The 14,592-nt window shown below is 34.2% G+C and overlaps 2 protein-coding genes across 2 annotated transcripts; one reads left to right on the plus strand and one right to left on the minus strand.

Moving 5' to 3' along the window:
• Positions 1-2,898: 2,898 nt before the first annotated feature.
• On the minus strand, positions 2,899-4,566 carry LOC136817556 (uncharacterized). Its single transcript, XM_067073889.1, has one exon. The coding sequence runs from the start codon at positions 4,564-4,566 to the stop codon at positions 2,899-2,901; it is 1,668 nt and encodes a 555-aa protein (XP_066929990.1).
• Positions 4,567-6,979: 2,413 nt separating this feature from the next.
• On the plus strand, positions 6,980-8,473 carry LOC136817568 (uncharacterized). Its single transcript, XM_067073894.1, has one exon. The coding sequence runs from the start codon at positions 6,980-6,982 to the stop codon at positions 8,471-8,473; it is 1,494 nt and encodes a 497-aa protein (XP_066929995.1).
• The last annotated feature ends 6,119 nt before the right edge of the window (positions 8,474-14,592 follow it).

A 14,592-nucleotide genomic window follows, 5' to 3' on the forward strand; every position in this document is an offset into this window, starting at 1 on the left:
TTTCGAGTTCTACGTCCTCCCAAAATCTATTAGAGTCTACCTCGCCATCAAAGTCTTCCTAGATCTCATCCTGACCAATTTCCTCCATTTACAATTTTCCGATTAACATCCGTTACCAATGCCCAGGGAAAATACCTCAGGTGTCGCCAAGATTTCAAAAAGCAAAAAATCATTAGAGACTTTCTGCTGGTCCAAAACACAATCAGTGACAAAAGCCGAAGCGGAAAGAAAAGAGTTTATTGAGTTGTTTTGAAACACATGGCCACGAAGATGCATGCAAAAATCGAAACCAAGTAAAAGAACGTTGTCAAAGTTGTGTATCCCATCCTTACTCTCCTGGTATCGATAGTAAACTTTGCAGGTCGAACAATACTTACTATACGTCGTAGAACCTGTATATATGCGGTTCAACGTGACTAATCTATGTGCTTGCGGGAAACGAGTTCTGGAAGAGGTAAGATTCTTCTACAGTAAAAACAACAAGTTTCACTTGGGACTAAATCCCTCGGTATGTCAGAGATATCATTGTTTCTTTTATTCTCAATATCGCACTCAGAGTAATGTTTTCTTTCGCGAATGTACGAGCAGGTTCTAAAAATATCAAATTGAAGGTTGTTTTCATTTTCTATATGCTCATCAGCGATACTGGAATTATTTGAAGACTGTTTGCTTCCCTTATCACATCCAACCAATTCAACTTGGCCGATCCTTTCCACCTCCGGAAGATTTGGTAAAAGGTTCTGCATTTTCAAAAACAAAACTGACAAAGCTTTATGCACACAAACATATCTTCGTTTGTTACACCTAGAGTCGAACTGTCTGGTAAGACAATTGTAAGAAACCACAAATCTCTGAAATTTAGCGTTATAATGAGTCTGCTAAATCACGCGCCTCACGCGCCCTATATTTTGAACGCGCCCAAACTTTTCACGTGCCTTAATTTTTTTCACGCGCCCTTAAATTTTCACGCGCCCATACTTTTCACGCGCCTTAATTTTTTTCACGAGCCCTTAAATTTTCACTCGCCCATATTTTTCACGCGCCCTAATTTTTTTCACGCGCCCTTAAATTTTCACGCGCCTATGTTTTTCACGTGCCCCTATTTTTTCACGCGCCCTTAAAATTTCCACGCGCCCATATCTTTCACACGTTTATAATTTAATTGCTTTTTGGCCCATTCTCACCTTGAAAACAAAATAATGTACATCTCCTTTTTCTAAGCGTTGTGAATCAATAATATCTGGGTTGTTCTAGATTTTATCTTAAGATTTTCCAAAATTTTCGGTTTTCCAAATTTATTCCATTTTCATAAGGGGTGTTATGCGCAGATATGTAATTTTTGTGCAGATATGTAATTTCTGCGCATATATGTAATTATTTTGCGCAGATATGTAATTTCTGCGCAAAATATGTATTATTTGCGCAAACTATGTAATTTCGAGCTGCGCAGATATGTAATTAAATTCTGCGCAGATTGTAAAACACGACCTTTTGGACTTAGTTATTTTTTGAAAACTGACTCGATTTTAATATTAATTTTTCAAAGTATTAATCGCATTGTTCTTGGACTGTGACAGACTTTGGTAATTGTTGTTTTTCTTATAAGCATCATCTTTATAAAGAAACAAGTCAATATTTTTATCAAAGTGATATTGGCTTCGGCGATTGTATCAAAGCAACTAGGGGACAGTGCTAAATGATTATAAGCATCAACTTTATAAGAACACAATTCATAACTCTTAAACCAATAGATATTAGCTTTTGGCGTTTGGTTCTCTAATACAAACATAGGATAGTGCTTAAGCTAGAAATTATTTTTTCTTATAAGCATTAACTTTATAAGAACACAATTCAACTCTTAAACCAATGATTATTAGCTTTTGGTTCCCACAAAGCAAATATAGGATTGTGCTTAAGCTAGAAAAATTTATTTTTCTTATAAGCATCAACTTTATAAGAACACAATTCATATCTCTCAAACCAATAGATATTAGCTTTTGGCGTTTGGTTCTTTCAAAGCAAATATAGGATTGTGCTTAAGCTAGAAAATTTTATTTTCCTTATAAGCATTAACTTTATAAGAACACAATTCATAACTCTTAAACCAATGATTATTAGCTTTCGACGATTGGTTCTATAAGCAACGAGGGGACTCTGCTAAATCAGGACATTTTTGTTTTTCTTATAAGCATCAACTTTATAAGAACACATTTCATAACTCTTAAACCAATGATTATTAGCTTTTGTCGTTTGGTTCTTTCAAAGCAAATATAGGATTGTGCTTCAGCTAGAAAAATTCATTTTTCCTATAAGCATCAACTTTATAAGAACACGATTCATAACTCTTAAACCAATGATTATTAGCTTTCGGTGATTGGTTCTTTCAAAGCAAACATAGGATTGTGCCCAAAAGAGAAACATTTATTTTTCTTATAAGCAACATTTTATAAGAACACAATTCATAACTTTTAAACAATATTTTCAGCTATTGTTTGAAATCAAATCTCGAAGCCTATCACTAGAAAAAACAAACAAATAATTTGTCTTCTTTTAGAGTTAATTGAATATTGTCGAGTGTAATTGTAAGGGGGGGAAAAAAAACTTTTTTTCTTAAGTGAAATATCAACGATGTAACTTCATTTTATTTTTATTATACTTGACTATATATTTCGATACTTTTGTATCATCATCAGGTCTAAAAAATAAATAAAGATAAAAGTTAAAAACAGTAAAACTGCTTGCTAAAAAACTTCAGTATTTACACGTCAAATACTCTCTATATCAACTCAACTCAAAGAATGAGCTCAAATTTTCAAACGCCAGTTGTAAGAATTCAAAACTGGCATGTGATAATTGATCAATCATCCCATGATAATTGATCATTTATCCCATGACAATTCAAATTCTCAAGACAAGCGTTCTACTTTTGAACTCATCCTTTGTGTTTAAAGAAGGCTTAATGGCTTGAATGCATAAGGCCTCAAGGGCCATAAGATGAAATTCCGATTTAGCTGATTGTGCAATTATTTTGACATCATCCATTTTAAGTTCAACATTACAGCTACGAAAATGGCTTCCCACTGGTGTATTAGCATTCCTGTGCTCTCGAATACGGGATAGTAGATGTCTGGCTGTTTGCCCAACATAACACGACTGACAGCGTGAACAATTTATCTGATAAACTACCCAACTTTTGTATTCTTTTTCAACAGGTGTTTTCAATGATGGTAACAACGTTTTAAGTTTTCGTATCGTTAAAATAACTTTCACTGGAGCACCGACCCTTTTTAATGAATGTTGAAACTGCTCGGTAATTTTACCTCGATATCGAAGAAAAAACTTTTTCATTTCTGGTTCCTCATCCTTTTGTTCTTCTGTTTGCGGAGGTTTTGTGATCTTTTCAATGGTCTTTTTCATAAGTGGTTCGTAAAATGAAGGAGGATATTGATTCTTTCGTAATATGGATTTTGCTTTTTCGATGCTTGATTTGAAATTTTCAGGTGTACTGCAAGCACGATGAATTCGATATACCATCCCGGTGACATTGGACTTCTTGTACTTGATCGGTGCCAGTGCATGGAAGTTCATTGTTAAACCAGTATCAGTATTTTTCGTGTACCATGTCGATGTTAATTCATTTCCAGAATGTATGATCTTCATGTCTAAAAATGGAATACTACCTTTATCCTCGCGTTCGCAAGTAAATTTTAGATTTGGATGGAATTCATTTATTTCATTTAGTTTGTTTTCGATCTGGTTTGTTTTGATATTACGTAATATATCATCCATATACCTTCCAAAGATTTGCGCTTCTCCTTTGATTTTTCCATCAAATTGACTGAGCCAACCATTTGCCAAATAAGGAGCTGGGGGACTACCCATCGCTAGCCCGTCAGTTTGTCGGTAGTATCCTCGAGGTGTTAGCATTAAGACATTTAGACTGCATAGTTTGGTTAATTCAACAAAAGTATCTTTTGAAACTGGAGGATGTGGGTATCTATCTCCATATAACAGTTCAGCAGCACAATGGGTTATGGCTTCATCAACAGGGACGTTCGTATAGAGCGAGACTACATCAAAACTTATCATCTCTTCATCATTTTCCAAAGTGATTTCTTTCAGTGATTGACTTAAAGATTGTGATGATGTATTAATCTGACACTCTTCCACAACTGAGAGCCAATCTGCCACTTTTTTGGCAATTTTATAATATGCTGAACCTGGCATTGAAAGGACTGGCCTCAGCGGTATCAACGGTTTGTGAATCTTTGCTAGACCATAAAGTCTTGGTGGTTGACTCCCTATCGGTTTAATATCATCAAATAACTTTTCACTAATTTTATTTTCACTTAATAAAGATTTCAGTTTCTCAACAATCACCTCCTCTTCTTTCATGGTAGGATTTTTCTCATTTTTTCTTTTTGGTAATACTTTATTAAATTGAGGTAGCTTTATGATGTCGTCAAGTTTTTTGTTATAAGTTTCTTTATTCATAACACAAATCCCGATTCCCTTATCAAAAGGTATGGCAAGTAGATCTCTATCCTTCAGGTACTTTTGAGTCATTTTAATATTTCTTGGTGGTTTTTGCTTCTTACATTTTTTGATGTACGCAAGAGTTTTGACATTAATGTCGGTCATAATTTCGTCACTAATTTCCTGTTTCTTACAAAATCTCAGCAAATCATCAAGTTCAGTTAGAACAACTTTCTGATCAAAAGTTTCAAATAGAATTTCGTGGGCCCAGTGATAATGTTTCCAAGACATATTTAGGTAGCGGTTGAGTTAAACCATAACATAACACAGTATTTGCAATATCAAACAATGGACGATCCTGCTCAGCTGACAATGCACGTAATTTACCATTAAGTTTCTCCTGTTGTAAAGTTTTAAGTTCTAGTAAATAGAGTCGATTATAAACGATGATTGACGGGTATAAATTAGATCTTATTCTTTGTTTCATATCTGTTCTATTGATGGTAGCTTTCTCTCTCAATTTAACACATTCTTGTTTAGCAGACACAATTTCCTTTTTTAACAACTTTTTCTGGAATTCTCTAACAGCTCGATCATCAAAACATCCGTTATTTGGAACACGAAATTTCAAAAATCGAGGGATTATATCCGATCTAAAACAATCCTCCAGAAAATTAACACGAAGGCGATTCATTTCCAATTTTTGAAGCGAAGAGCGATATCGAACAAAAATCTTCCAAAAGCCATTTCGGTGTAATTCAACATGAAACAATCTTCTCGGTAAAAACATTGTGAATTTTGATATCAGAAGTGAAATATCAACGATGTAACTTCATTTTATTTTTATTATACTTGACTATATATTTCGATACTTTTGTATCATCATCAGGTCTAAAAAATAAATAAAGATAAAAGTTAAAAACAGTAAAACTGCTTGCTAAAAAACTTCAGTATTTACACGTCAAATACTCTCTATATCAACTCAACTCAAAGAATGAGCTCAAATTTTCAAACGCCAGTTGTAAGAATTCAAAACTGGCATGTGATAATTGATCAATCATCCCATGATAATTGATCATTTATCCCAAGACAATTCAAATTCTCAAGACAAGCGTTCTACTTTTGAACTCATCCTTTGTGTTTAAAGAAGGCTTAATGGCTTGAATGCATAAGGCCTCAAGGGCCATAAGATGAAATTCCGATTTAGCTGATTGTGCAATTATTTTGACATCATCCATTTTAAGTTCAACATTACAGCTACGAAAATGGCTTCCCACTGGTGTATTAGCATTCCTGTGCTCTCGAATACGGGATAGTAGATGTCTGGCTGTTTGCCCAACATAACACGACTGACAGCGTGAACAATTTATCTGATAAACTACCCAACTTTTGTATTCTTTTTCAACAGGTGTTTTCAATGATGGTAACAACGTTTTAAGTTTTCGTATCGTTAAAATAACTTTCACTGGAGCACCGACCCTTTTTAATGAATGTTGAAACTGCTCGGTAATTTTACCTCGATATCGAAGAAAAAACTTTTTCATTTCTGGTTCCTCATCCTTTTGTTCTTCTGTTTGCGGAGGTTTTGTGATCTTTTCAATGGTCTTTTTCATAAGTGGTTCGTAAAATGAAGGAGGATATTGATTCTTTCGTAATATGGATTTTGCTTTTTCGATGCTTGATTTGAAATTTTCAGGTGTACTGCAAGCACGATGAATTCGATATACCATCCCGGTGACATTGGACTTCTTGTACTTGATCGGTGCCAGTGCATGGAAGTTCATTGTTAAACCAGTATCAGTATTTTTCGTGTACCATGTCGATGTTAATTCATTTCCAGAATGTATGATCCTTCATGTCTAAAAATGGAATACTACCTTTATCCTCGCGTTCGCAAGTAAATTTTAGATTTGGATGGAATTCATTTATTTCATTTAGTTTGTTTTCGATCTGGTTTGTTTTGATATTACGTAATATATCATCCATATACCTTCCAAAGATTTGCGCTTCTCCTTTGATTTTTCCATCAAATTGACTGAGCCAACCATTTGCCAAATAAGGAGCTGGGGGACTACCCATCGCTAGCCCGTCAGTTTGTCGGTAGTATCCTCGAGGTGTTAGCATTAAGACATTTAGACTGCATAGTTTGGTTAATTCAACAAAATTCTATACTTGAAACTTTTGATCAGAAAGTTGTTCTAACTGAACTTGATGATTTGCTGAGATTTTGTAAGAAACAGGAAATTAGTGACGAAATTATGACCGACATTAATGTCAAAACTCTTGCGTACATCAAAAAATGTAAGAAGCAAAAACCACCAAGAAATATTAAAATGACTCAAACGTACCTGAAGGATAGAAATCTACTTGCCATACCTTTTGATAAGGGAATTGGGATTGTGTTATGAATAAAGAAACTTATAACAAAAAACTTGACGACATCATAAAGCTACCTCAATTTAATAAAGTATTACCAAAAAGAAAAAATGAGAAAAATCCTACCATGAAAGAAGAGGAGGTGATTGTTGAGAAACTGAAATCTTTATTAAGTGAAAATAAAATTAGTGAAAAGTTATTTGATGATATTAAACCGATAGGGAGTCAACCGCCAAGACTTTATGGTCTAGCAAAGATTCACAAACCGTTGATACCGCTGAGGCCAGTCCTTTCAATGCCAGGATCAGCATATTATAAAATTGCCAAAAAGGTGGCAGATTGGCTCTCAGTTGTGGAAGAGTGTCAGATTAATACATCATCACAATCTTTAAGTCAATCACTGAAAGAAATCACTTTGGAAAATGATGAAGAGATGATAAGTTTTGATGTAGTCTCGCTCTATACGAACGTCCCTGTTGATGAAGCCATAACCCATTGTGCTGAACTGTTATATGGAGATAGATACCAACATCCTCCAGTTTCAAAAGATACTTTTGTTGAATTAACCAAACTATGCAGTCTAAATGTCTTAATGCTAACACCTCGAGGATACTACCGACAAACTGACGGGCTAGCGATGGGTAGTCCCCCAGCTCCTTATTTGGCAAATGGTTGGCTCAGTCAATTTGATGGAAAAATCAAAGGAGAAGCGCAAATCTTTGGAAGGTATATGGATGATATATTACGTAATATCAAAACAAACCAGATCGAAAACAAACTAAATGAAATAAATGAATTCCATCCAAATCTAAAATTTACTTGCGAACGCGAGGATAAAAGTAGTATTCCATTTTTAGACATGAGGATCATACATTCTGGAAATGAATTAACATCGACATGGTACACGAAAAATACTGATACTGGTTTAACAATGAACTTCCATGCACTGGCACCGATCAAGTACAAGAAGTCCAATGTCACCGGGATGGTATATCGAATTCATCGTGCTTGCAGTACACCTGAAAATTTCAAATCAAGCATCGAAAAAGCAAAATCCATATTACGAAAGAATCAATATCCTCCTTCATTTTACGAACCACTTATTAAAAAGACCATTGAAAAGATCACAAAACCTCCGCAAACAGAAGAACAAAAGGATGTGGAACCAGAAATGAAAAAGTTTTTTCTTCGATATCGAGGTAAAATTACCGAGCAGTTTCAACATTCATTAAAAAGGGTCGGTGCTCCAGTGAAAGTTATTTTAACGATACGAAAACTTAAAACGTTGTTACCATCATTGAAAACACCTGTTGAAAAAGAATACAAAAGTTGGGTAGTTTATCAGATAAATTGTTCACGCTGTCAGTCGTGTTATGTTGGGCAAACAGCCAGACATCTACTATCCCGTATTCGAGAGCACAGGAATGCTAATACACCAGTGGGAAGCCATTTTCGTAGCTGTAATGTTGAACTTAAAATGGATGATGTGAAAATAATTGCACAATCAGCTAAATCGGAATTTCATCTTATGGCCCTTGAGGCCTTATGCATTCAAGCCATTAAGCCTTCTTTAAACACAAAGGATGAGTTCAAAAGTAGAACGCTTGTCTTGAGAATTTGAATTGTCATGGGATAAATGATCAATTATCATGGGATGATTGATCAATTATCACATGCCAGTTGTTATATTCTTACGACTGGCGTTTGAAAATTTGAGCTCATTCTTTGAGTTGAGTTGATATAGAGAGTATTTGACGTGTAAATACTGAAGTTTTTTAGCAAGCAGTTTTACCGTTTTTAACTTTTATCTTTTATTTATTTTTTAGACCTGATGATGATACAAAAAAGTATCGAAATATATTGTCAAATAAAATAAAAATAAAATGAAGTTACATCGTTGATATTTCACTTCTGATACTCTACATTCATTAAGGTCACTCTGAGCTGGATGGCATGCCGGTGTCCATATCGGTTGCGTCTAACTGATATGGCAATTGTAGTTTAATGTTTCCAAATCTTTGTTTGTTTGTCTTTATTGAAAAGAAATACTTCTTGGAGGAAAGTTTCAATTTATTAACATTTATTAAGGTCACTCTGAGCTGGATGACAAACCAGTGTCCATATCGGCTGCGTCTAACCGATATGGCCATTGTAGTTTAATGTTTACAAATCTTTGTTTGCGTGTCTTTATTGAAAAGAAACACTACTTTTAAGAATATATAAATTGCTTTACATTAATTTAAGTCCCTCTAAGCTGGATGACATGCCAGTGTCCATATCGGTTGCGTCTAACCGATATGGCCATTGTAGTTTAATGTTTCCAAATCTTTGTTTATTTGTCTTTGTGGAAAAGAATTACTTTCTGGAAGAAAGTTTCAATTGCTTTACATTCATTAGAGTCACTCTGAGCTGAATGGCATGCAAGTGTCCATATCAGTTACGTCTAACCGATATGGCCATTGTAGTTTAATGTTTCCAAATCTTTGTTTGTTTGTCTTTATTGAAAAGAAATACTTCTTTGAAGAAAGTTTCAATTAATTTACATTCATTAAGGTCACTCTGAGCTGGATGGCATGCCAGTGTCCATATCGGTTGCGTCTAACCGATATGGCCATTGTAGTTTAATGTTTCCAAATCTTTGTTTATTTGTCTTTATGGAAAAAAATTACTTTCTGGAAGAAAGTTTCAATTGCTTTACATTCATTAAAGTCACTCTGAGCTGAATGGCATGCAAATGTCCATATCTGTTACGTCTAACCGATATGGCCATTGTAGTTTAATCTTTCCAAATCTTTGTTTGTTTGTCTTTATTGAAAAGAAATACTTCTTTGAAGAAAGTTTCAATTACTTTACATTCATTAAGGTCACTCTGAGCTGGATGGCATGCCAGTGTCCATATCGGTTGCGTCTAACCGATATGGCCATTGTAGTTTAATGTTTCCAAATCTTTGTTTGTTTGTCTTTATTGAAAAGAAATACTTCTTGGAGGAAAGTTTCAATTAATTAACATTTATTAAGGTCACTCTGAGGTGAATGGCATGCCAGTGTCCATATTGGTTGCGTTTAATCGATATGGCCATTGTAGTTTAATGTTTCCAAATCTTTGTTTATTTGTCTTTATGGAAAAGAATTACTTTGTAGAAGAGAGTTTCAATTACTTTATATTCATTTAGGTCTCTCTGAGCTGAATCGCATGCCAGTGTCCATATAGGCTGCGTCTAACCGATATGGCCTTTGTAGTTTAATGTTTCCAAACCTTTGTTTATTTGTCTTTGTGGAAAAGAATTTCTTTCTGGAAGATAGTTTCAATTAATTTACATTCATTAGAATCACTCTGAGCTGAATGGCATGCAAGTGTCCATATCGGTTACGTCTAACCGATATGGCCATTGTAGTTTAATGTTTCCAAATCCTTGTTTGTTTGTCTTTATTTAAAAGAAATATTTCTTTGAAGAAAGTTTCAATTAATTTACATTCATTAAGGTCACTCTGAGCTTGATGGCATGCCAGTGTCCATATCGGTTGCGTCTAACCGATATGGCCATATTAGTTTAATGTTTCCAAATCTTTGTTTGTTTGTCTTTATTGAAAAGAAATACTTCTTGGAGGAAAGTTTCAATTAATTAACATTTATTAAGGTCACTCTGAGGTGAATGGCATGCCAGTGTCCATATTGGTTGCGTCTAACCGATATGGCCAATGTAGTTTAATGTTTCCAAATCTTTGTTTATTTTTATTTATGTAAAAGAATTACTTTCTGGAATGAAAGTTTCAATTAATTTACATTTATTAAGGTCATTCTGAGCTGAATGGCATGCCACTGTCCATATCGGTTGCGTCTAACCGATATGGCCATTGTAGTTTAATGTTTCCAAATCTTTGTTTATTTGTCTTTATGGAAAAAAATTACTTTCTGGAAGAAAGTTTCAATTGCTTTACATTCATTAAAGTCACTCTGAGCTGAATGGCATGCAAATGTCCATATCTGTTACGTGTAACCGATATGGCCATTGTAGTTTAATCTTTCCAAATCTTTGTTTGTTTGTCTTTATTGAAAAGAAATACTTCTTTGAAGAAAGTTTCAATTACTTTACATTCATTAAGGTCACTCTGAGCTGGAGGGCATGCCGATGGCTATTGTAGTTTAATGTTTCCAAATCTTTGTTTGTTTGTCTTTTTTGAAAAGAAATACTTCTTGGTGGAAAGTTTCAATTTATTAACATTTATTAAGGTCCTTCTGAGCTGGATGACAAACCAGTGTCCATATCGGCTGCATCTAACCGATATGGCCATTGTAGTTTAATGTTTACAAATCTTTGTTTGCTTGTCTTTATTGAAAAGAAATACTTTTTAAAAGAAAGTTTCATTTAAACTACATTCATTAAGGTCACTTTGAGCTGAATGGCATGCCTGTGTCCATATCGGTTGCGTCTAGCTGATATGACCATTGTAGTTTAATGTCTCCAAATCTTTAGTTGTTTGTCTTTATTGAAAAGAAATACTTCTTTGAAGAAAGTTTCAATTACTTTACATTCATTAAGGTCACTCTGAGCTGGATGGCATGCCAGTGTCCATATCGGTTGCGTCTAACCGATATGGCCATTGTAGTTTAATGTTTCCAAATCTTTGTTTATTTTTCTTTATGGAAAAGAATTACTTTCTGTAAGAAAGTTTCAATTGCTTTACATTCGTTGACGTTACTCTGAGCTGAATGGCATGCCAGTGTCCATATCGGTTGCGTCTAACTGATATGGCCATTGTAGTTTAATGTTACCAAATCTTTTGTTATTTGTCTTTATGGAAAAGAATTACTTTCTGGAAGAAAGTTTCAATTACTTTACATTCATTAAGGTCACTCTGAGCTGAATGGCATGCAAGTGTCCATATCGGTTACGTCTAACCGACTTGGCCATTGTAGTTTAATGTTTCCAAATCTTTGTTTGTTTGTCTTTATTGAAAAGAAATACTTCTTTGAAGAAAGTTTCAATTACTTTACATTCATTAAGGTCACTCTGAGCTGGATGGCATGCCAGTGTCCATATCGGTCGCGTCTAACGATATGGCCATTTTAGTTTAATGTTTCCAAATCTTTGTTTATTTTTCTTTATGGAAAAGAATTACTTTCTGTAAGAAAGTTTCAATTGCTTTACATTCGTTAACGTTACTCTGAGCTGAATGGCATGCCAGTGTCCATATCGGTTGCGTCTAACCGATATGGCCATTGTAGTTTAATGTTTTCAAATCTTTATTTGTTTGTCTTTATTGAAAAGAAATACTTCTTGGAGGAAAGTTTCAATTAATTAACATTTATTAAGGTCACTCTGAGCTGGATGACAAACCAGTGTCCATATTGGCTGCGTCTAACCGATATGGCCATTGTAGTTTAATGTTTACAAATCTTTGTTTGCTTGTCTTTATTGAAAAGAAACACTACTTTTAAGAATATATAAATTGCTTTACATTAATTTAAGTCCCTCTAAGCTGGATGACATGCCAGTGTCCATATCGGTTGCGTCTAACCGATATGGCCATTGTAGTTTAATTTTTCCAAATCTTTTGTTTATTTGTCTTTATGGAAAAGAATTACTTTCTGTAAGAAAGTTTCAATTGCTTTACATTCATTAAGGTCACTCTGAGCTGAATGGCATGCAAATGTCCATATCGGTTATGTCTAACCGTTATGGGCATTGTAGTTTAATGTTTCCAAATCTTTGTTTGTTTGTCTAATGAATGTAAAGCAATTGAAACTATCTTCCAGAAAGAAATTCTTTTCCACAAAGACAAATAAACAAAGGTTTGGAAACATTAAACTACAAAGGCCATATCGGTTAGACACAGCCTATATCGACACTGGCATGCCATTCAGCTCAGAGAGACCTAAATGAATATAAAGTAATTGAAACTTTCTTCCAGAAAGTAATTTTTTTCCATAAAGACAAATAAACAAAGATTTGGAAACATTAAACTACAATGGTCATATCAGTTAGACGCAACCGATATGGACACTGGCATGCCATTCAGCTCAAAGTGACCTTAATGAATGTAGATTAAATGAAACTTTCTTTTAAAAAGTATTTCTTTTCAATAAAGACAAACAAACAAAGATTTGGAAAAATTAAACTACAATGGCCATATCGGTTAGACGCAACCGATATGGACACTGGCATGTCATCCAGCTTAGAGGGACTTAAATTAATGTAAAGCAATTTATATATTCTTAAAAGTAGTGTTTCTTTTCAATAAAGACACGCAAACAAAGATTTGTAAACATTAAACTACAATGGCCATATCGGTTAGACGTAACAGATATGGACATTTGCATGCCATTCAGCTCAGAGTGACCTTAATGAATGTAAAGCAATTGAAACTTTCTTCCAGAAAGTAATTCTTTTCCATAAAGACAAATAAACAAAGATTTGGAAACATTAAACTACAATGACCATATCGGTTAGACGCAACTGATATGGACAGTGGCATGCCATTCAGCTCAGAATGACCTTAATAAATGTAAATTAATTGAAACTTTCATTCCAGAAAGTAATTCTTTTAAATAAATAAAAATAAACAAAGATTTGGAAACATTAAACTACATTAAACTACTTCAATTCATTAACATTTATTAAGGTCACTCTGAGCTGGATGACAAACCAGTGTCCATATTGGCTGCGTCTAACCGATATGGCCATTGTAGTTTAATGTTTACAAATCTTTGTTTGCTTGTCTTTATTGAAAAGAAACACTACTTTTAAGAATATATAAATTGCTTTACATTAATTTAAGTCCCTCTAAGCTGGATGACATGCCAGTGTCCATATCGGTTGCATCTAACCGATATGGCCATTGTAGTTTAATTTTCCAATCTTTGTTTGTTTGTCTTTATTGAAAAGAAATACTTTTTAAAAGAAAGTTTCATTTAATCTACATTCATTAAGGTCACTTTGAGCTGAATGGCATGCCAGTGTCCATATCGGTTGCGTCTAACTGATATAACCATTGTAGTTTAATGTTTCCAAATCTTTGTTTATTTGTCTTTATGGAAAAGAATTACTTTCTAGAAGAGAGTTTCAATTACTTTATATTCATTTAGGTCTCTCTGAGCTGAATGGCATGCCAGTGTCCATATAGGCTGCGTCTAACCGATAAATTTAATGTTTCCCAACGAATGTCTTTCAATTCTTTTATTAGAGTCCAGCTGAGCTGAGTGCAAATTGTACATCAACCGATATGGCCATTGTATTAATTCAAAGTTATTCTTTACTCATTAAGGTCACTCTGAGCTTGATGGGCCAGTGTCCATATCGGTTGCGTCTAACCGATATGGCCCTTAGTTATGTTTCCAAATCTTTGTTTGTTTGTCTTATGAAAAGAATACTCTTGGAGGAAAGTTTCAAATTAATTAACATTTATTAAGGTCACTCTGAGGTGAATGGCATGCAGTGTCATATTGGTTGCGTACCGAATGGCCAATTTAGTTTAATGTTTCCCTTTGTTGTTTTGTCGTTAAAACAATCTTTATTAAAAGATACTTCTTGAAGAAAGTTTCAATACTTAATCATTAAGGTCCACTCTGAGCTGGATGGCATGCCAGTGTCCATAGGTCCGTCTAACCGATATGGCCATTTTCGTTTATGTTTCCAATCTTTGTTTATTGTCTTTATTAAAATAAATACTTTGAAGAAAGTTTAATACTTTACATCATTAAGGTCACTCGAGCTGGATGGCATGCCAGTGTCCATATCG

This window comes from Clytia hemisphaerica, unplaced genomic scaffold (assembly GCF_902728285.1).
Source record: "Clytia hemisphaerica strain Z4C2 unplaced genomic scaffold, Clytia hemisphaerica genome assembly, whole genome shotgun sequence".
Taxonomy (NCBI): Eukaryota; Metazoa; Cnidaria; class Hydrozoa; order Leptothecata; family Clytiidae; genus Clytia; species Clytia hemisphaerica.